Source organism: Mycteria americana, unplaced genomic scaffold (genome assembly GCF_035582795.1).
Source record: "Mycteria americana isolate JAX WOST 10 ecotype Jacksonville Zoo and Gardens unplaced genomic scaffold, USCA_MyAme_1.0 Scaffold_95, whole genome shotgun sequence".
NCBI classification, from domain to species: Eukaryota; Metazoa; Chordata; class Aves; order Ciconiiformes; family Ciconiidae; genus Mycteria; species Mycteria americana.
Window position 1 is genome coordinate 12,688 of NW_027445679.1, and position 23,459 is coordinate 36,146.

At 60.5% G+C, this 23,459-nt stretch overlaps 2 protein-coding genes across 2 annotated transcripts in view; one reads left to right on the forward strand and one right to left on the reverse strand.

Moving 5' to 3' along the window:
- Positions 1 to 9,059, reverse strand: part of LOC142404214 (uncharacterized) — a 21,521-nt gene extending 12,462 nt beyond the window's left edge. Inside the window, exons 1-5 of the mRNA XM_075490717.1 lie at positions 9,050 to 9,059; positions 6,288 to 6,487; positions 3,333 to 3,537; positions 1,861 to 1,911; positions 702 to 854 (exon numbers count right to left, since the gene is read on the reverse strand). Of these exons, the coding sequence (XP_075346832.1) occupies positions 702 to 854; positions 1,861 to 1,911; positions 3,333 to 3,537; positions 6,288 to 6,487; positions 9,050 to 9,059 (619 nt within the window). The remainder of the gene's footprint in view (positions 1 to 701; positions 855 to 1,860; positions 1,912 to 3,332; positions 3,538 to 6,287; positions 6,488 to 9,049) is intronic.
- LOC142404215 (cytochrome c oxidase subunit 6B1-like) lies at positions 6,458 to 19,524 on the forward strand. The gene is given in 5 exon segments (XM_075490718.1): positions 6,458 to 6,599; positions 11,734 to 11,841; positions 13,900 to 13,924; positions 13,926 to 13,998; positions 19,288 to 19,524. Coding segments are annotated over 4 exon segments (258 nt in total). The 5' UTR covers positions 6,458 to 6,599; positions 11,734 to 11,735; the 3' UTR covers positions 19,342 to 19,524.
- Positions 19,525 to 23,459: the final 3,935 nt, after the last annotated feature.

A 23,459-nucleotide genomic window follows, 5' to 3' on the forward strand; every position in this document is an offset into this window, starting at 1 on the left:
AGAACCGCCTGACTGCCCCACAGAGCCCCCCAACCTGCCCCGTACATTCCTCCCCCTGCCCCACAGCTCCCCCCCCACCCCACATATCCCCCCTACCCCATAGATCCCCCTGCCCCACAGAGCCCCCCACCCCATAGATCCCCCCGCCCCACAGCTACCCCCCCACCTCACAGCTCCCCCTGCCCCACAGCTCCCCCCCTGTCCCATAGATCCTCCCTGCCCCATAGATCCCCCCCTGCCCCATAGATCCCCCCCTGCCCCATAGATCCCCCCACCCCACAGCTGCCCCCTGCCCCACAGCTCCCCGCTGCCCCATAGATCCCCCTGCCCCCCAGCTCCCCCCCTGCCCCATAGATCCCCCTGCCCCACAGCTACCCCCCCACCTCAGAGCTCCCCCTGCCCCACAGCTCCCCCCCTGCCCCACAGATCCCCCCACCCCACAGCTCCCCCCCTGCCCCACAGCTCCCCCCGCCCCCCAGCTCCCCCCCTGCCCCATAGATCCCCCCACCCCACAGCTCCCCCCCTGCCCCACAGCCCCCCTGCCCCACAGCTCCCCCCCGCCCCACAGCCCCCCGCCCCACAGCCCCCCTGCCCCACAGCTCCCCCCCTGCCCCACAGCTCCCCCCCTGCCCCATAGATCCCCCCGCCCCCCAGCTCCCCCCCTGCCCCATAGATCCCCCTGCCCCCCAGCTGCCCCCTACCTTCGTGCCGATGCGGCTCCACCGTCACCTTCTTCCCCCCCCTGAAGCCGCCGCGGCCGCCCCGGCCGCCCCTCCCCCCCCGGGCGGGGCCGCCACGCCCTCGCGCCCCTCCCCCGCCCCCGCGGGGCCCCCCCCGGGGCTGGAAACCGGCACCTGCGGGGAGAGGGAACTGGGTGGACTGGGGGGACTGGGAGGGACTGGGAGGGAACTGGGGATACTGGGAGGGGACTGGGAGGGAACTGGGAGGGGACTGGGGATACTGGGAGGGGACTGGGGATACTGGGGGGCAACTGGGGATACTGGGGGGGGACTGGGGGGGGACTGGGGGGGGACTGGGGATACTGGGAGGGGACTGGGAGGGGACTGGGGATACTGGGAGGGAACTGGGGATACTGGGAGGGACTGGGGGGGGACTGGGGATACTGGGGGGCAACTGGGGATACTGGGAGGGGACTGGGGGGGGAACTGGGGATACTGGGGGGGAACTGGGGATACTGGGGGGGAACTGGGATGGAACTGGGGATACTGGGAGGGGAACTGGGAGGGGAACTGGGAGGGGAACTGGGGAGACTGGGGGGGAACTGGGGGGGAACTGGGGGGGAACTGGGGATACTGGGAGGGGACTGGGAGGGACTGGGAGGGAACTGGGGGGGGACTAGGGATACTGGGGGGGAACTGGGAGGGGACTGGGGATACTGGGAGGGGACTGGGAGAGAACTGGGAGGAGACTGGGGATACTGGGAGGGGACTGGGGATACTGGGAGGGGACTGCGGGGGGCTAGGGGGGGACCGGGGATACTGGGGGGGACTGGGAGGGAACTGGGGATACTGGGAGGGGACTGGGAGGGAACTGGGGGGGGGACTGGGAGGGAACTGGGGGGGGACTGGGGATACTGGGGGGGGAGTGGAGAGGGAACTGGGAGGGAACTGGGGATACTGGGGGGCAACTGGGGATACTGGGAGGGGACTGGGGATACTGGGAGGGGACTGGGGGGGGAGTGGGGGGCAACTGGGGGGCAACTGGGGAGGAACTGGGGAGGAACTGGGGATACTGGGAGGGAGCCAAGGGCAGAGGGGGGAGGGCGGGGGAAGGGGGCTCCCAGCGCAGGCGGCACGGCCCTTACTGGGAGCACTGGGAGCACTGGGAGGGGGCGCTCACCTCGGCCCCCCCGGCCGCCGCGGCCGCCGCGCCCCCCCCGGGGGCTGAAACCTGCGGGAGCCGCGTCAGACTGGGGCAAACTGGGACAGACTGGGAGCACTGGGAGCGCCGCAGGAGGCTCCCAGTACCCGCCCAGTAACCCCCCTCCCCCCCCTCCCAGTATGCCCAGTTTGGCTCAATCACCCTCCCCCTCCCCCCCTCCCCTGTCCCTCCCAGTTGCCCTTGGTCCCCTCCCAGTGCCTCCCAGTTCCATCCCAGTATAACCCAGTCCCATCCCAGTTCCCCTCACTCCCATCCCAGTCTATCCCAGTCCCTCCCAGTCCATCCCAGCCCTATCCCAGTCTCCTCCCAGTGCTCCCCAGTCCATCCCAGTCCCATCCCAGTCCCCCCCACTATATCCCAGTCCCAGCCCAGCCCTATCCCAGTCCCCCCCAGTCCCTCCCAGTCCCATCCCAGTCCCTCCCAGTCCCCCCCAGTATATCCCAGTCTCCCCCAGTCCCTCCCAGTCCTCTCCCAGTCCTCCCCAGTTCCATCCCAGTCCTCTCCCAGTCCCCCCCAGACCTATTCCAGTCCCCCCCAGTCCCATCCCAGTCCCCCCCAGTTCCATCCCAGTCCCCCCCAGCTCCATCCCAGTATATCCCAGTCCCTCCCAGTCCCCCCCAGTCCCATCCCAGTCCTATCCCAGTCCCTCCCAGTATATCCCAGTCCCCCCCAGTCCCTCCCAGCCCTATCCCAGTCCCTCCCAGTATACCCCAGTCCCTCCCAGTATACCCCAGTCCCTCCCAGCCCTATCCCAGTCCCCCCCAGTTCCATCCCAGTCCCTCCCAGTATATCCCAGTCCCCCCCAGTCCCTCCCAACCCTATCCCAGTCCCATCCCAGTCCCTCCCAGTATATCCCAGTCCCATCCCAGTATATCCCAGTATACCCCAGTCCCCCCCAGTCCCTCCCAGTCCCATCCCAGTCCCTCCCAGTATATCCCAGTCCCTCCCAGTATATCCCAGTCCCATCCCAGTCCCTCCCAGTATACCCCAGTCCCTCCCAGTATACCCCAGTCCCTCCCAGCCCTATCCCAGTCCCCCCCAGTTCCATCCCAGTCCCTCCCAGTATATCCCAGTCCCCCCCAGTCCCTCCCAGCCCTATCCCAGTCCCATCCCAGTCCCTCCCAGTATATCCCAGTCCCATCCCAGTATATCCCAGTATACCCCAGTCCCCCCCAGTCCCTCCCAGCCCTATCCCAGTCCCCCCCAGTCCCTCCCAGTCCCATCCCAGTCCCTCCCAGCCCTATCCCAGTCCCCCCCAGTCCCTCCCAGTATATCCCAGTCCCATCCCAGTCCCCCCCAGTCCCATGCCAGTCCCTCCCAGTCCCTCCCAGTATATCCCAGTCCCATCCCAGTCCCCCCCAGTCCCTCCCAGTCCCATCCCAGTCCCTCCCAGTATATCCCAGTATACCCCAGTCCCTCCCAGTCCCCACCTGGCCTCATCCCGCCGCTGCTCCACGCGGGGCCGCACGCGCCGCTCTTCCGGAACCGGAAGCAGCACCCACCAGCTCCGCCCCTTCCCGGGCACCGCGCATGCGCGTCAGCTTCCCCAGGCGTCACCGCCCCGCCCCAGACCGGGCGGAACCGCCCTCGGCGGGCGGGAGCGGGAGGGGCTCCCCCGGGTCCTAGCGCCCGCCGCTGTCCCCCTCCCCAAAACAGCCCGGGGGACCCCCCGGGAACCACGGGGGGGGGGGCTGGGGGGATTTGGGGACAGAAATGGGGCTTTTGGGGGTCCTGGGGGGGATCTGGGGACAGGGACGGACATTTTGGGGGCCCTGGGGGGTGTTTTGGGGACCTGGGGGGGGGGGATTTGGGGATAAAAATGGGGCTTTTGGGGGTCCTGGGGGGGATTTGGGGGTCCTGGGGGGTGTTTTGGGGTCCTGGGGGGGGATTTGGGGACAGAAATGGGGCTTTTGGAGTTCCTGGGGGGGATTTGGGGATAAAAATGGGGCTTTTGGGGGTCCCGGGGGGGATTTGGGGGCCCTGGGGGGTGTTTTGGGGTCCTGGGGGGGATTTGGGGACAGGAATGGGGCTTTTGGGGTTCCTGGGGTGAATTTGGGGTCGGGGTGGGAGATTTGGGGGGGGCCCTGAGGGGTGTTTGGGGGTCCCGGGGGGATTTGGGGACAGGAATGGGGCTTTTGGGGGTCCTGGGGGGGATCTGGGGACAGGGACGGACATTTTGGGGGGCCCTGGGGGGTGTTTTGGGGACCTGGGGGGGGGGATTTGGGGATAAAAATGGGGCTTTTGGGGGTCCTGGGGGGGATCTGGGGACGGGGTGGGGGATTTGGGGGGGCCCTGGGGGGTGTTTTGGGGTCCGGGGGGGCATTTGGGGACATTCTGGGGGTTCTGGGGGGCATTTGGGGACATTTTTGGGGGTCCTGGAGGTTTTTGGGGACATTTGGGGGGTCCTGGGGGGATTTGGGGACATTCTGGGGGTCCTGGGGGGGCATTTGGGGACACTTGGGGGGCCCGGGAGGGCATTTGGGGACATTTTTGGGGGTCCTGGAGATATTTGGGGACATTTTGGGGGTCCTGGGGGGGCATTTGGGGACAGGGATGGGGGTTTTGGGGGGTCCTGGGGGGATTTGGGGACATTTGGGGGGTCCTGGGGGGGATTGGGGGTCAGGGATGGGGTTTTGGGGGGCCCTGGGGGGGGACATTTGGGGACATTTCGGGGGTCCTGGGGCTATTTGGGGACATTCGGGGGGTCCTGGAGGTTTTGGGGGACATTTTGGGGGTCCGGGGGGGCATTTGGGGGGCTTGGGGGGGGATTTGGGGACAGGGATGGGGTTTTGGGGGGGTCCTGGGGGGATTTGGGGACACTTGGGGGGTCCTGGGGGCATTTGGGGACATTTTTGGGGGTCCTGCAGATATTTGGGGACATTTTGAGGGTCCTGGGGGGCATTTGGGGACAGGGATGGGGTTTTGGGGGGGTCGTGGGGGGATTTGGGGATATTTTGGGGGGTCCTGGAGGTATTTGGGGACACTTGGGGGGTCCTGGGGGGATTGGGGGTCAGGGATGGGGTTTTGGGGGGTCCTGGGGGGGGACATTTGGGGACATTTCGGGGGTCCTGGAGCTATTTGGGGACATTCTGGGGGTCCTGGAGGTTTTTGGGGACATTTTGGGGGTCCTGGGGGGCGTTTGGGGACATTCTGGGGGTTCTGGGGGTATTTGGGGACACTTGGGGGTCCTGGGGGGGATTGGGGGTCAGGGATGGGGTTTTGGGGGGCCCTGGGGGGGGACATTTGGGGACATTTGGGGGGTCCTGGGGCTATTTGGGGACATTCTGGGGGTCCTGGAGGTTTTGGGGGACATTTTGGAGGTCCGGGGGGGCATTTGGGGACACTTGGGGGGGGATTTGGGGACAGGGATGGGGTTTTGGGGGGTCCTGGGGGGATTTGGGGACACTTGGGGGGTCATGGGGGGCGTTTGGGGACACTTGGGGGGTCCCGGGGGGATTTGGGGACATTCTGGGGGTCCTGGGGGGGCATTTGGGGACACTTGGGGGGCCCGGGGGGGCATTTGGGGACATTTTTGGGGGTCCTGGAGATATTTGGGGACATTTTGGGGGTCCTGGGGGGGCATTTGGGGACAGGGATGGGGTTTTGGGGGGTCCTGGGGGGGGACATTTGGGGACATTTGGGGGGTCCTGGGGCTATTTGGGGACATTCTGGGGGTCCTGGAGGTTTTGGGGGACATTTTGGGGGTCCGGGGGGGCATTTGGGGGGCTTGGGGGGGGATTTGGGGACAGGGATGGGGTTTTGGGGGGGTCCTGGGGGGATTTGGGGACACTTGGGGGGTCCTGGGGGGCGTTTGGGGACATTTTGGGGGGTCCTGGAGGTATTTGGGGACATTTGGGGGGTCCTGGGGGCATTTGGGGACACTTGGGGGGGGATTTGGGGACAGGGATGGGGTTTTGGGGGGTCCTGGGGGGATTTGGGGGGCCTGGGGGGGATTGGGGGTCAGGGATGGGGTTTTGGGGGGTCCTGGGGGGGGACATTTGGGGACATTTCGGGGGTCCTGGGGCTATTTGGGGACATTCGGGGGGTCCTGGAGGTTTTGGGGGACATTTTGGGGGTCCGGGGGGGCATTTGGGGGGGTTGGGGGGGATTGGGGGTCAGGGATGGGGGTTTGGGGGGTCCTGAGAGGTGTTTGGGGCCATTTTGGGGGTCCTGGAGGTTTTTGGGGGTCCCGGGGGGGGACATTTGGGGACATTTCGGGGGTCCTGGGGACATTTTGGGGGGTCCTGGAGGGATTTGGGGACATTTAGGGGGTCCGGGGGGGCATTTGAGGGTCGTGGGGGGGGGTTGGGGGTCAGAGATGGGGTTTTGGGGGGTCCCGAGGGTGTTTTGGGGCCGTTTCGGGGCGTTTCGGGGCCGTTTCGGGCCGTTTCGGGGCGTTTCGGGGCCGTTTCGGGGCCGTTCCCGGCAGGCCCGGGGTCCTCCCGCCGCCATTTCCCGCCGCTGGCGACTCTCAGTCCTCCCACCTCCTCTCGATGGTCCCCGCAGTCCTCCGAGAGCGCGGCCCCGCCCTCCGCCTCGGCCGCTCTACCCCGCCGCGTCTCGACGGCTCCTCCCCTTCGCTTCCCTGGGGGGGGGAAGGTGGCGTCACTTCCGGCGACGCGCTGCGCTTCCGCTGCGGCTCGTTGGTTCCGGCGGGAGGGCGGCGGCGGTGAAAGTCACTTTGAGGGGAGTCGGCGGTGAGCGGGGAACTGGGGGGAACTGGGAGGGACTGGGAGGGACTGGGAGGGAACTGGGGGGAACTGGGAGGGACTGGGGGGGACTGGGAGCACTGGGAAGGGGCTGGGAGGGACTGGGAGGGCCCTGGGAAGGCACTGGGGGGAACTGGGAGGGGATTGGGGGGAACTGGGGGTTACTGGGAGCACTGGGAGGGCACTGGCGGTTACTGGGAAGGCCCTGGGGGTTACTGGGAGCACTGGGAGGTACTGGGAGGGCACTGGGAGCACTGGGGGTTACTGGGAGGGCACTGGGGGGAACTGGGAGGGGATTGGGGGGAACTGGGGGTTACTGGGAGCACTGGGAGACACTGGGGGTTACTGGGAAGGCCCTGGGGGTTACTGGGAGCACTGGGAGGGCACTGGGAGCACTGGGGGTTACTGGGAGGGCACTGGGAGCCCTGGGGGTTACTGGGAGCACTGGGAGGGTACTGGGAGCACTGGGGGTTACTGGGAGCACTGGGAGGTACTGGGAGGGCACTGGGAGCCCTGGGGGTTACTGGGAGCACTGGGAGGGCACTGGTGGTTACTGGGGTTACTGAGGGCACTGGGGGTTACTGGGATTTACTGGGAGTGCACTGGGGTTACTGGGAGTGCACTGGGGGTTACTGGGAGTGCACTGGGGGTTACTGGGAGCACTGGGGGTTACTGGGGGTTACTGGGAGTGCACTGGGGTTACTGGGAGCACTGGTGGTTACTGGGAGCACTGGGAGGGCACTGGGGGTTACTGGGAACACTGGGAGGGCACTGGGGTTACTGGGAGCACTGGGGGTTACTGGGGGTTACTGGGAGTGCACTGGGGTTACTGGGAGCACTGGTGGTTACTGGGAGCACTGGGAGGGCACTGGGGGTTACTGGGAACACTGGGAGGGCACTGGGGGTTACTGGGAACACTGGGAGGGCACTGGGGTTACTGGGAGCACTGGGGGTTACTGGGGGTTACTGGGAGCACTGGGGGTTACTGGGAGTGCACTGGGGGTTACTGGGAGCACTGGGGGTTACTGGGAGGGCACTGGGGTTACTGGGAGCACTGGGAGGGCACTGGGGGTTACTGGGAGCCCCCCCCCTCCCCCCCCGCGGTTCCCAGCCCCTGAGGAGGCTCCGCCCCCGCTCTTTAATTCATTAATTAATCTCTTAATTAATTACCCCATTAATTAACTCCTCTGCTAATCAGTTACCCTGCTAATTAATTTGTTAATTAATCTTTTAATTAATTATCCCATTAATTAACCCCTCTGCTAATCAGTCGCCTTGCTAATTAGATCGTTAATTAATCCTTTCATTAATTACCTGATTAATTAATCCCTTTGTTAATCAGTTACCCCACTAATTAATTTGTTAATTACTCTTTTAATTAATTACCCCATTAATTAACCCCTTTGCTAATCAGTCGCCCTGCTAATTAGATTGTTAATTAATCCTTTCATTAATTACCTGATTAATTAACTCCTCTGTTAATCAGTTACCCTGCTAATTAATTTGCTAATTAATCTTTTAATTAATTATGTTATTGATTCATCCCTCTAATCAGTTCCCATGTTAATTAATTTGTTAATATTTTAATTAATTACCCCATTAATTAATTTCTCTGCTAATCAGTTACACAGCTCATTAATTCATTAATTAATCTTTTAATTAATTACCCCATTCATTAATAATCCTGCTAATAGATTCCCCCACTAATTAATTTGTTAATTAATTACCCCTTTCATTAATCTCTCTGCTAATCAGTTACGTAGCTAATTAATTCATTAATTAATGTGTTAATTACCCCATTCATTAATCCATCTGCTAATCAGTTGCCCCGCTAATTAGTTCATTAATTAATCTTTTAGTTAATTACCCCATTAATTAATTCTTCTGGTAATTAGTTACCCCACTAATTTGTTAATTAATCTTTTAATTAATTATCCCATTAATTAATCACTCTCCTAATCAGTTACCATGCTAATTAGATTGTTAATTAATGTTTTCATTAATTATCTCTTTGATTAATTCCTCTGCTAATCAGCTACCCTGCTAATTAATTCCTTAATTTTTTATTAATTACCTTGTTAATTAATTTCTCTGCTAATCAGTTACCCTGCTTATTAATTTGTTAATTAATGTGTTCATTAATCACTTCTTTAATTAATCCCTTTAATCAGTTACTGTGCTAATCAATTTGTTAATATTTTAATTAATTACCCCATTAATTAATCTTTATGCTAATCAGTTATGTGGTAATTAATTCATTAATTAATATTTTCATTAATTATCGCATCATTAATCATTCTGCTAATAGATTACCCCACTAATTAATTTGTTAATTAATTACCCCATTCCTTAATCCGTCTGCTAATCAGTTACCCTGCTAATTAATTTCTTAATTACTCTTTTTATTAATTAAGCGATTAATTAATCGCTCTGTTAACCAGTCACCATGCTAATTAGTTTGTTAATTAATCTTTTCATTAATTATTTCTTTGATTAATCCGTTTGCTAATCAGTTACCCCACTAATTAATTTGTTAATTAATCTTTTAATTAATTACCCCATTAATTAATCTCTGCTAATCAGTTACCCTGCTAATTAAATTGTTAATTTTTTATTAATTACCTCATTAATTTCTCTGCTAATCAGTTACCCTGCTAATTAATTTGTTAATTAATCTTTTCATTAATTATCTGCTTGATTCATCTCTCTAATCAGTTCCCTTGTTAATTAATTTGTTAATATTTTAATTAATTGCCCATTAATTAAGTAATCTCTCTGTTAATGAGTTACCCAGCTGATTAATTCCTTAATTAATCTTTTAGTTAATTACCCCATCATAAATCATTCTGCTAATAAATTACCCCGCTAATTAATTTGATAATTAATTAGCCCATTCGTTAATTGCTCTGCTAATCAGTTGCTGTGCTAATTAATTTGTTAATTAATCTTGTAATTAATTACCCCATTAATTGATCTCTGTGCTAATCAGTTACCCCGGTAATTAATTCATAAGTTAATCTTGTAGTTAATTACCCCATTAATTAATCCCTCTGCTAATCAGTTATCGTACTAATTAATTCGTTAATTACTCTTTTAATTAATTGCAGCATTAATCACTGTGTTAATCAGTTATCATGCTAATTAGCTTGATAATTAATCTTTTCATTATTTACCTCTTTGATTAATTGCTCTAATCAGTTACTGTCCTAATTAATTTGTTAATATTGTAATTAATTACCCCATTAATTAATCTCTCTGCTAATCAGTTACCCAGCTAATTAATTCATTAATTAATCTTTGAATTAATTACCTCATTCATTAATTATTTTGCTAATAAATTCCACCACTGATTAATTTAATTAATTACCCCATTCATTAATCCATCTGCTAATCAATTACCCTGCTAATTAATTTGTTAATAAATCTTTTAGTTAATTACCCCATTAATTAATCACTCTGTTAATCAGTCACCCTGCTAATTAGTTTGTTAATTAATCTTTTCATTAATTACCTCTTTGATTAATGTGTCTGCTAATTAGTTACCCTGCTAATTAATTTGTTAATCAATGTTTTAATTAATTACCCCACTAATTAATCACTCTGTTAACCAGTTACCGTGCTAATTAATTTGTTAATTAATCTTTTCATTAATTATCTCTTTGATTAATCCCTCTAATCAGTTACCCTGCTAATTAACTCGTTAATCTTTTCAGTAGTTACCCCATTAATTAACCCCTCTGCTAATCCGTTACCCCGCTAATTAATTTGTTAATTAATCTTTTAATTAATTACCCCATTAATTAACCACCACCACCCCCCCCCGCTGCTCTGTGTTTTTATTCCCAGAGAAGATTAATTACTCTGGGGGATTAATTAGCCCCAGGGGGAATTAATTAGCCCCGGGGGGGGTAATTAGCCCCGGGGGGTGTTAATTAACGCCAGGGGGTGTTAATTAACAGGTTAATTAGTGGTGGGGGGTGTTAATTAACCCCGTTAATTAGCGCCTGGGCTGCCGGGCACTGTGACCCCCCCCAGCCCCTTTCTTACTTCTGAGCAGATGATTAATTAATTCCAGAGCGCTTAATTAATTCCAGAGCAATTAATTAGCGCGGGGGGGGGTATTAATTAGTGCCAAGAGAGCGTTAATTAGTGCTGGGGGTGCTAATTAGCCTCGTTAATTACCCCCTGGGGTGCCTCCTCCTGCCACCCCCCCCCCATCCCTTATCCCCAGCAGAGCGATGGATTGGGGGGGGGGGGTAATTAGCCCCGGGGGGGGGGGTTAATTAGCCCCGGGGGGGTTAATTAGCCCCGGGGGGTGTTAATTAACGCCTGGGGGTTTTAATTAACAGGTTAATTAGTGGTGGGGGGTGTTAATTAACGCCATTAATTAGCACCTGCGGTTCCTGGCACTGTGACCCCCCCCCAGCCCCTTTCTTATTTCTGAGAGCCAGATTAATTAATTCCAGAGCGCTTAATTAATAACAGAGCACTTAATTAGCGCAGGGGGCATATTAATTAGTGCCAAGAGAGCGTTAATTAGTGCTGGGGGCACTAATTAGCCTCATTAATTACCCCCTGGGGTGCCTCCTCCTGCCACCACCCCCCCCCATCCCTTATCCCCAGCAGAGCGATGGATTGGGGGGGGGGGATTAATTAGCCCCAGGGGGAATTAATTAATCATGGGGGGTTAATTAGACCTGGGGGGTGTTAATTAACGCCAGGGTGTGTTAATTAACAGGTTAATTAGTGGTGGGGGGTGTTAATTAACCCCGTTAATTAGCGCCTGGGCTGCCTGGCACTGTGACCCCCCCCAGCCCCTTTCTTACTTCTGAGCGGATGATTAATTAATTCCAGAGCAATTAATTAGCGTGGGGGGCGTATTAATTAGTGCCAAGAGAGCGTTAATTAGTGCTGGGGGCGCTAATTAGCCTCGTTAATTACCCCCTGGGGTGCCTCCTCCTGCCACCCCCCCCCATCCCTTATCCCCAGCAGAGTGATGGATTGGGGGGGGGATTAATTAGCCCCGGGGGGGGGTTAATTAGCCCCGGGGGGGGTTAATTAGCCCCGGGGGGTGTTAATTAATGCCAGGGGGTGTTAATTACGCTAATTACGCCCCCCCCAGCCATGGCGGAGGACATCAAGGCCAAGCTGGAGCGGTACAAGACGGCGCCGTTCGACAGCCGCTTCCCCAACCAGAACCAGACCAAGAACTGCTGGCAGAACTACCTGGGTACGGCACCCAGGGGTGGGGGGGGGCACCCAGGGGTGGGTGGGGGGCACCCATGGGTGGGGGGGGGGGCACCCAGGAGTGGGGGGGACACCCGGGTCCCTTATGGGTGGGGGGGACATGTCCTGGAGACCTGGGTTCCTTATGGGGGAGGGGTGACAAGAGGGTGGTTGGGTCCGGTATGGGTGGGGGGGGGGGGCACCCAGGGGTGGGGGGGGAGCACCCATGGGTGGGGGGGGACACCGGGGGGGGGGGGGGGGGGGGGCCATGTGGGACACCCGGGTCCCTTATGGGTGGGGGGGGACATGTCCTGGAGACCTGAGTTCCTTATGGGGGGGGGGGGGTGACAAGCAGGTGGTTGGGTCCGGTATGGGGGGGGGGGGGGCACCATGGGTGGGGGGGGAGCACCAGGGGTGGGGGGGGACACCTATGGGGGGGGAGGGGCCATGCGGGACGCCTGGGTCCCTTATGGGTGTGGGGGGGTCCCATCCCGGATGCCTGGCTCCTCCCTGGGGGACATGGGGGGTCCCCGTGTCGTCCCCCCCCCCCGTGTCCCCCCCCATGTCCCCACTTGTGTCCCCCCCCCCGTGTGTCCCCCCCCCCGTGTGTCCCCCCCCCCGTGTGTCCCCCCCCCGTGTGTCCCCCCCCCGTGTGTCCCCCCCCCGTGTGTCCCCCCCCCCGTGTGTCCCCCCCCCGTGTGTCCCCCCCCCCCGTGTGTCCCCCCCCCTCGTGTGTCCCCCCCCCTCGTGTGTCCCCCCCCCTCGTGTGTCCCCCCCCCTCGTGTGTCCCCCCCCCTCGTGTGTCCCCCCCCTCGTGTGTCCCCCCCCCCTCGTGTGTCCCCCCCCTCGTGTGTCCCCCCCCTCGTGTGTCCCCCCCCGTGTCCCCCCCCCCCGTGTCCCCCCCCCCCCGTGTCCCCGTCCCCCCCGTGTCCCCGTCCCCCCCGTGTCCCCGTCCCCCCCGTGTCCCGTCCCCCCCGTGTGTCCCCCCCCCCGTGTGTCCCCCCCCCCCTCGTGTGTCCCCCCCCCCCCGTGTCCCCCCCCCCGTGTCCCCCCCCCGTGTCCCCCCCCCCGTGTCCCCCCCCCCCGTGTCCCCCCCCTCGTGTGTCCCCCCCTCGTGTGTCCCCCCCTCGTGTGTCCCCCCTCGTGTGTCCCCCCCTCGTGTGTCCCCCCCCCCGTGTCCCCCCCCCCGTGTGTCCCCCCCCCCCCGTGTGTCCCCCCCCCCGTGTGTCCCCCCCCTCGTGTGTCCCCCCCCCTCGTGTGTCCCCCCCCCCCCGTGTCCCCCCCCCCCGTGTCCCCCCCCCTCGTGTCCCCCCCCCCTCGTGTCCCCCCCCCCTCGTGTCCCCCCCCCTCGTGTCCCCCCCCCCGTGTGTCCCCCCCCCGTGTGTCCCCCCCCCCGTGTGTCCCCCCCCCCGTGTGTCCCCCCCCGTGTGTCCCCCCCCGTGTGTCCCCCCCCCTCGTGTGTCCCCCCCCCCTCGTGTGTCCCCCCCCCCTCGTGTGTCCCCCCCCTCGTGTGTCCCCCCCCCTCGTGTGTCCCCCCCCCTCGTGTGTCCCCCCCCCTCGTGTGTCCCCCCCCCTCGTGTGTCCCCCCCCTCGTGTGTCCCCCCCCCCCCGTGTCCCCCCCCCGTGTCCCCCCCCCCGTGTCTCCCCCCCCCCCGTGTGTCCCCCCCCCCGTGTGTCCCCCCCCCGTGTGTCCCCCCCCCGTGTGTCCCCCCCCCCCGTGTGGTCCCCCCCCCGTGTGTCCCCCCCCCTCGTGTTCCCCCCCCTCGTGTGTCCCCCCCCTCGTGTGTCCCCCCCGTGTCCGTCCCCCCCCGTGTCTCCCCCCCCCGTGTCCGTCCGTCCCCCCCGTGTCCGTCCCCCCCCCCCCGTGTCTCCCCCCCCCGTGTCTTGTCCCCACTCGTGTCCCCCCCGTGTCTCCCCCCCCCGTGTCTCCCCCCCATGTTTCCCCCCCCGTGTCCCCCCCATGTCTCCCCTCCCACTCGTGTGTCCCCCCACTCGTGTGTCCCGTGTCCCCCCCCGTGTCCGTCCCCCCCCCCCGTGTCCCCACTCGTGTCCCCTCCCGCAGATTTCCACCGCTGTGAGAAGGCCATGCGGCCAAGGGGCGGACGCCGGCCCCTGCCAGTGGTACTACCGTGTCTACAAGTCCCTCTGTCCCACCGCCTGGGTGAGTGCCACCTCCCTGTCCCCTCCCTGTCCCCTCCCTGTCCCCACGGTGTCCCCACGGTGTCCCCACGGTGTCCCCACGCTCTTCAGATCTCCCGTGGTGTCCCCACCATGTCCCCGTGCTTCTTGAGCCCCTCTCCGGTTCCCCAGGGTATCCCCGTGGTCTTTGGGTCCCCATGGTGTCCCCATGGTGTCCCCACGGTGTCCCACGGTGTCCCCACAACGTCCTTATGGTCTCTGAGGTTCTTCAGGACATCCCCATGGTCATCAGGTCCCCACGGTGTCCCCGTGGTCCTCAGGTCCCCCATGGCCTTCAGGGTCCCCACGGTGTCTCCACGGTGTCCCATGGCCTCAACGTCCCCCATGGTCCTCAGCGTCCCCCTCAGTGTCCCCACGGTGTCCCACGGCCTTCAACGTCCCCCATGGTCCTCAGTGTCCCCACGTGGCCCCACAACGTCCTTATGGTCCTTGAGGTCTTCAGGACATCCCCGTGGTCATCAAGGTCCCCACGGTGTCCCCATGGTCCTTGGGTCCCTCTCAGGTCCCCAACGGTGTCCCCATGGCCCTGAGGGTCCCCACGGTGTCCCCACCGTGTCCCCATGGTCTTCAGTGTCCCCACGGTGTCCCCACGATGTCCTTCTGGTCCTTGAGGTTCTTCAGGAGATCCCCGTGGTCATCAAGGTCCCCATGGTGTCCCCGTGGTCCTCAGGTCCCCCATGGCCTTCAGGTCCCACGGTGTCCCCACGGTGTCCCCACGGCCTTCAACGTCCCCCATGGTCCTCAGCGTCCCCCTCAGTGTCCCCACGGTGTCCCCACGGCCTTCAATGTCCCCATGGTCCTCAGTGTCCCCACAGTGTCCCCACAACGTCCTTATGGTCCTTGAGGTTCTTCAGGACATCCCCGTGGTCATCAAGGTCCCACGGTGTCCCCGTGGTCCTCAGGTCCCCCATGGCCTTCAGGGTCCCCACGGTGTCCCCACGGTGGCCCCATGGCCTTCAACGTCCCCCATGGTCCTCAGTGTCCCCCTCAGTGTCCCCACGGTGGCCCCACGGCCTTCAACGTCCCCCATGGTCCTCAGTGTCCCCATGGTGGCCCCACAACGTCCTTCTGGTCCTTGAGGTTCTTCAGGACATCCCCGTGGTCATCAAGGTCCCCACGGTGTCCCCGTGGTCCTTGGGTCCCTCTCAGGTCCCCAACGGTGTCCCCATGGCACTGAGGGTCCCCACCGTGTCCCCATGGTCTTCAGTGTCCCCACGGTGTCCCCACAACGTCCTTATGGTCTCTGAGGTTCTTCAGGACATCCCCATGGTCATCAAGGTCCCCACGGTGTCCCCGTGGTCCTCAGGTCCCCCATGGCCTTCAGGTCCCCACGGTGTCCCCACGGTGTCCCCACGGCCTTCAACGTCCCCCATGGTCCTCAGCGTCCCCACGGTGTCCCCACAACGTCCTTATGGTCCCTGAGGTTCTTCAGGACATCCCCGTGGTCATCAAGGTCCCCACGGTGTCCCCGTGGTCCTCAGGTCCCCCATGGCCTTCAGGGTCCCCACGGTGTCCCCACGGTGTCCCCACGGCCTTCAACGTCCCCCATGGTCCTCAGCGTCCCCACGGTGTCCCCACAACGTCCTTATGGTCCCTGAGGTTCTTCAGGACATCCCCGTGGTCATCAAGGTCCCCACGGTGTCCCCGTGGTCCTTGGGTCCCTCTCAGGTCTTCCGCAGTGTCCCCATGGTGCTTCCACAGTGTCTCCAAGTCCCTCTCAAGGTCCCCCACAGTGTCCCCATGGTCCTCAGGTCCCCCATGGCCTTCAGGGTCCCCACGGTGGCCCCACGGTGGCCCCACGGTGGCCCCACGGCCTTCAACATCCCCCATGGTCCTCAGTGTCCCCATGGTGTCCCCACAACGTCCTTATGGTCCTTGAGGTTCTTCAGGACATCCCGATGGTCATCAAGGTCCCCACGGTGTCCCGTGGTCCTCAGGTCCCCCCCATGGCCTTCAGGGTCCCCACGGTGGCCCCACGGTGGCCCCATGGCCTTCAACGTCCCCCATGGTCCTCAGCGTCCCCCTCAGTGTCCCCACAACGTCCTTATGGTCCTTGAGGTTCTTCAGGGCATCCCCGTGGTCATCAAGGTCCCCACGGTGTCCCCGTGGTCCTTGGGTCCCTCTCAGGTCCCCAACGGTGTCCCCATGGCACTGAGGGTCCCCACCGTGTCCCCATGGTCTTCAGTGTCCCCATAGTGTCCCCACAATGTACTTATGGTCCTTAAGGTTCGACATCCCCGTGGTCATCAAGGTCCCTACGGTGTCCCCATGGTCCTCAGGTCCCCCATGGCCTTCAGGGTCCCCACGGTGTCCCCACGGTGTCCCCACGGCCTTCAACGTCCCCCATGGTCCTCAGTGTCCCCCACGGTGTCCCCACGGTGTCCCCACAACGTCCTTCTGGTCCTTGAGGTTCTTCAGGACATCCCTGGGTCATCAAGGTCCCCACGGTGTCCCCGTGCTCCTCAGGTCCCCCATGGCCTTCAGGGTCCCCCACGGTGTCCCCACGGTGTCCCCACGGTCCTTGGGTCCCTCTCAGGTCCCCCCCACGATGTCCCCACGGCCTTCGCTGTCCCCACGGTGTCCCCGTGGTCCTCGGGTGCCCCTTGGCGTCCCCGTGGTGGCACCGTGTCCCCTCTGCCATCGCTGTTGTCCCTGTGCCACCGATGGTGTCACCAAGTACCCCATGGTTTTATCATCTACCTCACGATGTCACCGGTGTCACCGTGCCCCCCCACCGGTGTCACTGTGGTCCCTGTGTCCCCCCCGGTGTCACCGTGTCCCCCGTGACATCACTGTAGTCCCTGTGTCCCCTGTGGTGTCCCTCACGATGTCACCGTGTCCCTCACGATGTCACCGCGGTCCCCCTGAGGTCCCCGCCACCCTCGCGTCCCTCACGCTGTCACCGTGTCCCCCCCGATGTCACCGCGGTCCCCGTCAGGTCCCCGCCACCCTCGTGTCCCCCCCGATGTCACCGTGGTCCCCGTGAGGTCCCCGCCACCCTCGCGTCCCCCACGCTGTCACCGTGTCCCCCCCGATTGTCACCGCGGTCCCCGTCAGGTCCCCGCCACCCTCGTGTCCCTCACGATGTCACCGTGTCCCCCCCGATGTCACCGCGGTCCCCACCACCCTCGTGTCCCCCCACGCTGTCACCGTGTCCCCCCCCGATGTCACCGCAGTCCCCGTGAGGTCCCCGCCACCCTCGTGTCCCCCACGCTGTCACCGTGTCCCCCCAGATGTCACCGCGGTCCCCGTCAGGTCCCCGCCACCCTCGTGTCCCTCACGATGTCACCATGTCCCCCCCGATGTCACCGTGTCCCCCCGATGTCACCGCAGTCCCCGTCAGGTCCCCGCCACCCTCGTGTCCCCCACGCTGTCACCGTGTCCCCCCCAGATGTCACCGCAGTCCCCGTCAGGTCCCCGCCACCCTCGTGTCCCCCCCCGATGTCACCGTGTCCCCCCGATGTCACCGCGGTCCCCGTCAGGTCCCTGCCACCCTCATGTCCCCCCCGACGTCACCGCGGGTCCCCTGAGGTCCCTGCCACCCTCGTGTCCCCCCACGCTGTCACCGTGACCCCCCCGATGTCCACCGCGGTCCATGTGAGGTCCCCGCCACCCTCGTGTCCCCCACGCTGTCACCGTGTCCCCCCCGATGTCACCGCGGTCACCATGAGGTCCCCGCCACCCTCGTGTCCCCCATGATGTCACCACGGTCCCCGTCAGGTCCCCGCCACCCTCGCGTCCCCCACGCTGTCACCGTGTCCCCCCCGATGTCACCGCGGTCCCCATGAGGTCCCCGCCACCCTCGTGTCCCCCACGCTGTCACCGTGTCCCCCCCGATGTCACCGCGGTCCCCGTCAGGTCCCCGCCACCCTCGTGTCCCCCACGCTGTCACCGTGTCCCCCCCGATGTCACCGCGGTCCCCATGAGGTCCCCGCCACCCTCGTGTCCCCCACGCTGTCACCGCGGTCCCCGTCGGGTCCCCGCCACCCTCGTGTCCCCCACGCTGTCACCGTGTCCCCCCGATGTCACCACGGTCCCCGTCAGGTCCCCGCCACCCTCGTGTCCCCCACGCTGTCACCGTGTCCCCCCCGATGTCACCGTGGTCCCCGTCGGGTCCCCGCCACCCTCGTGTCCCTCACGATGTCACCGTGTCCCCCCCGATGTCACCGCGGTCCCCGTCGGGTCCCCGCCACCCTCGTGTCCCTCACGCTGTCACCGTGACCCCCCCGATGTCACCGTGGTCCCCGTGAGGTCCCTGCCACCCTCGTGTCCCCCACGCTGTCACCGCGGTCCCCGTCGGGTCCCCGCCACCCTCGTGTCCCCCACGCTGTCACCATGTCCCCCCCGATGTCACCGCGGTCCCCGTGAGGTCCCCGCCACCCTCGTGTCCCTCATGATGTCACCATGTCCCCCCCGATGTCACCGTGTCCCCCCGATGTCACCACGGTCCCCGTCAGGTCCCCGCCACCCTCGCGTCCCCCACGCTGTCACCGTGACCCCCCCGATGTCACCGCGGTCCCCGTCAGGTCCCCGCCACCCTCGCGTCCCCCACGCTGTCACCGTGTCCCCCCCGATGTCACCGCAGTCCCCGTCAGGTCCCCGCCACCCTCGTGTCCCCCCCGATGTCACCGTGTCCCCCCCGATGTCACCGCGGTCCCCGCCACCCTCGCGTCCCCCACGCTGTCACCGTGTCACCCCCGATGTCACCATGGTCCCCGTCAGGTCCCCGCCACCCTCATGTCCCCCCTGATGTCACCACGGTCCCCGTGAGGTCCCCGCCACCCTCGCGTCCCCCACGCTGTCACCGTGTCCCCCCCGATGTCACCGCGGTCCCCGTCAGGTCCCCGCCACCCTCGTGTCCCTCACGATGTCACCGTGTCCCCCCCGATGTCACCGCGGTCCCCACCACCCTCGTGTCCCCCACGCTGTCACCGTGTCCCCCCCCGATGTCACCGCGGTCCCCGTGAGGTCCCCGCCACCCTCGTGTCCCCCCCGATGTCACCACGGTCCCCTGAGGTCCCTGCCACCCTCGTGTCCCCCCTGATGTCACCGCGGTCCCCGTGAGGTCCCCGCCACCCTCGTGTCCCCCACGCTGTCACCGTGTCCCCCCCGATGTCACCGCGGTCCCCGTCAGGTCCCCGCCACCCTCCTGTCCCCCACGCTGTCACCGTGTCCCCCCCGATGTCACCGCGGTCCCCTGAGGTCCCCGCCACCCTCGCGTCCCTCACGCTGTCACCGTGTCACCCCGCAGGTGACAACGTGGGACGAGTACCGCGAGGAGGGGACCTTCCCTGGCAAGATCTGAGCGTCACCGGTCCCCCGGGGAGGGGACATCCGTGTCACCTGGCCGGGGCGGGGCGGGGGGGGGAGGTGACATCACCCTCACCTGGAGACGGGGAGGTGACACAGCCACGGTTGTCACCGGGGTGGGAGAGGGGACACCGCTGTCACCGAGGCGGTGGCACGGCCAATAAAGGGTTGAACTGGTCCTGGGTATGGTTTTACTGGGACGAGCGAGGTGGCATCAGGGCGGGGTGGGGACTTTCGGCCGCCGAGGTCACCTCCCGGCCACCGAGGTCACCTCCCGGCCACCGAGGTCACCTCCCGAGGTCCCCTGGTGGGGGGAGGGGACAGATCAGAGAGCCCCGCCCCGAGTTGGAACCCAAAAGTTTTTATTCCTTCCAAGTGGTGGTGGGACGGCCGGGACAAGGGGGACAACCCCCCGCCGGGCCACCGGGGTCCCCTCCCGGCCACCGAGGTCCCCTCCCGGGTGCTCCTTGGGGACAGAGACACTACGGGACCAAGGGGACACCCCGGAGAGGCTGGAGACCCAGGGGCAAGGCCAGGATCTGGCCCACGAGGTCCACGGGGGCCACCAGGGTCTGGCCGAGGCCTCGCGGCGGCAACGCTCCCAGCAGCTGGCCTGGGGGAGGAGACGGGGTCAGGGTGTCTTCTGCGTCCCACCATCTCCTCCCGTCCCACCATCTCCTCCCGTCCCACCATCTCTCCATCCGTCCTCCCGTTTCTTCATCCATATCTCCTGGTCTTCTTCCTTTTGCATCCATCCGTCCACCTTCACTGGTTTCTCCATCCATCCATCCATCCATCCATCCATCCATCCATCCACCTTCAAGGGTTTCTCCACCCATATCTCCATGAACGGATGGATGGAGAAGCCATTGAAGGACTTTTTGGATGGTTTCTCCATCCATGCATCCACCTTCACTGGTTTCTCCACCCATATCTTCATGAACGGATGGATGGAGAAACCATAGAAGAACTTCTTTGATGGTTTCTCCATCCATCCATCCACCTTCAATGGTTTCTTCATTCATATCTCCATGAATGGATGGATGGAGCAATCATTGAAGGACTTCTTTGATGGTTTCTCCATCCATCCATCCATCCATCCATCCATCCATCTTCACTGGTTTCTCCACCCATATCTCCATGAACGGATGGATGGAGAAGTCATTGAAGGACTTCTTTGATGGTTTCTCCATCCATGCATCCACCTTCACTGGTTTCTCCATCCATCCATCCATCCATCCATCCACCTTCAAGGGTTTCTCCACCCATATCTTCATGAATGGATGGATGGAGAAACCATAGAAGAACTTGTTTGATGGTTTCTCCATCCATCCATCCATCCATCCATCCATCCATCCATCCATCCATCCACCTTCACTGGTTTCTCCACCCATATCTCCATGAACGGATGGATGGAGAAGCCATTGAAGGACTTTTTGGATGGTTTCTCCATCCATGCATCCACCTTCACTGGTTTCTCCACCCATATCTTCATGAATGGGTGGATGGAGCAATCATTGGAGAACTTCTTTGATGGTTTCTCCATCCATCCATCCATCCATCCATCCATCCATCCATCTGTCCACCTCCACTGGTTTCTCCATCCATCCATGCATCCACCTTCACTGGTTTCTCCACCCATATCTCCATGAACGGATGGATGGAGCAATCATTGAAGAACTTCTTTGATGGTTTCTCCATCCATCCATCCATCCATCCATCCATCCATCCATCCATCCACCTTCAAGGGTTTCTCCACCCATATCTCCATGAACGGATGGATGGAGAAGCCATTGAAGGACTTTTTGGATGGTTTCTCCATCCATGCATCCACCTTCACTGGTTTCTCCACCCATATCTTCATGAACGGATGGATGGAGAAGTCATTGAAGGACTTCTTTGATGGTTTCTCCATCCATCCATCCATCCATCCATCCATCCATCCATCCATCCATCTTCACTGGTTTCTCCACCCATATCTCCATGAACGGATGGATGGAGAAGTCATTGAAGAAGTTCATTGGTTTCTCCATCCATCCTTTCATGCTTCTTCAGTGGATGGAGCAATCATTGAAGGACTTCTTTGATGGTTTCTCCATCCATCCATCCATCCATCCATCCATCTATCCACCTCCACTGGTTTCTCCATCCATCCATCCATCCACCTTCAGGGGTTTCTCCACCCATATCTCCATGAACGGATGGATGGAGCAATCATTGGAGAACTTCTTTGATGGTTTCTCCATCCATCCATCCATCCATCCATCCATCCATCCACCTTCAGTGCTTTCTCCACCCATATCTCCATGAACGGATGGATGGAGAAGCCATTGAAGGACTTTTTGGATGGTTTCTCCATCCATCCATCCATCCATCCACCTTCAGTGCTTTCTCCACCCATATCTCCATGAACGGATGGATGGAGAAGCCATTGAAGGACTTTTTGGATGGTTTCTCCATCCATCCATCCATCCATCCATCCATCCATCCACCTTCACTGGTTTCTCCATCCATCCATCCATCCATCCATCCATCCATCCACCTTCAAGGGTTTCTCCACCCATATCTTCATGAATGGAGGGATGGAGAAACCATAGAAGAACTTCTTTGATGGTTTCTCCATCCATCCATCCATCCATCCATCCATCCATCTTCACTGGTTTCTCCACCCATATTTCCATGAACGGATGGATGGAGCAATCATTGGAGAACTTCTTTGATGGTTTCTCCATCCATCCATCCATCCATCCACCTTCAGTGCTTTCTCCACCCATATCTCCATGAACGGATGGATGGAGAAACCATTGAAGAAGCTCCTTGATTTGTCCACCTAACCGTTCCTCCTTCTTCTATGGTTCCGTTCCCCCAACCGTCCATCCGTCCTTCTTCCTTGGTTCCTTCATCTCCTCATCCATCCACCCATCTCCTCATCCTTCCCTTCCTCTCCTCTTCCTGGCTTCTCCCCGTCCCCGTCCCCATCGCCTTCCTTCACCTGGAGGTCCTCCCATCCCTCGTCCCCATGGTGTCCCCTCACCTGGAGGTCCCCTCCCGTCCCCCCCCCCTCCCTGTCCTCACCCCCGTGGTGTCCCCTCACCTGCGGACAGGTCCCGCGGCAGCAGCGTTCGATGGGGGACGCAGGTGACACCCGGCCGGCAGCGAGAGTCCTCGGGGCACCACGGAGCTGGAGGGACGCGGGGGACACGTGAGGCGGTGGGGAGGGACAGGGGACATCGTGGAGGGGACGGGGAGGGAGGTCACAGGTGGACGGAGGTGGAGGACATCACAGATGCCTTGGGGACGGCGGGGACACGTAGGGGTGTCACGGATGGACAGAGAGGTGGAGGACGTCATGGAGGCATGGAGAGAAGACATGATGGCCACCTAGGGATGTCACCGGTGGACAGAGAGGTGGAGGATGTCATGGACACATGGGGATGTCACGGATGGACACGTGAAGGCCATCATGGACACATGGGGATGTCACGGATGGACAGAGAGGTGGAGAACGTCATGGAGGCATAGACAGAAGACATGATGGCCACCTAGGGATGTCACGGATGGACAGAGAGGTGGAGGACGTCATGGACACATGGGGATGTCACGGATGGACAGAGGTGGAGAAGGTCATGGACACATGGGGATGTCACGGATGGACACGTGAAGGCCATCACGGACAGGTAGAGATGTCACAGATGGACAGAGAGATGGAGAACATCATGGACACATGGGGATGTCACGGATGGACAGAGAGGTGGAGAACGTCATGGAGGCATGGGGATGTCACGGATGGACAGAGAGGTGGAGAATGTCATGGAGGCATAGACAGAAGACATGATGGCCACCTAGGGATGTCACCGGTGGACAGAGAGGTGGAGGACGTCATGGACACATGGGGATGTCACGGATGGACAGAGGTGGAGAAGGTCATGGACACATGGGGATGTCACGGATGGACACGTGAAGGCCATCACGGACAGGTAGAGATGTCACGGATGGACAGAGGTGGAGAACGTCATGAACAGACGGGGATGTCACCGGTGGACAGAGAGGTGGAGAACATCATGGACACATGGGGATGTCACGGATGGACAGAGAGGTGGAGAAGGTCATGGA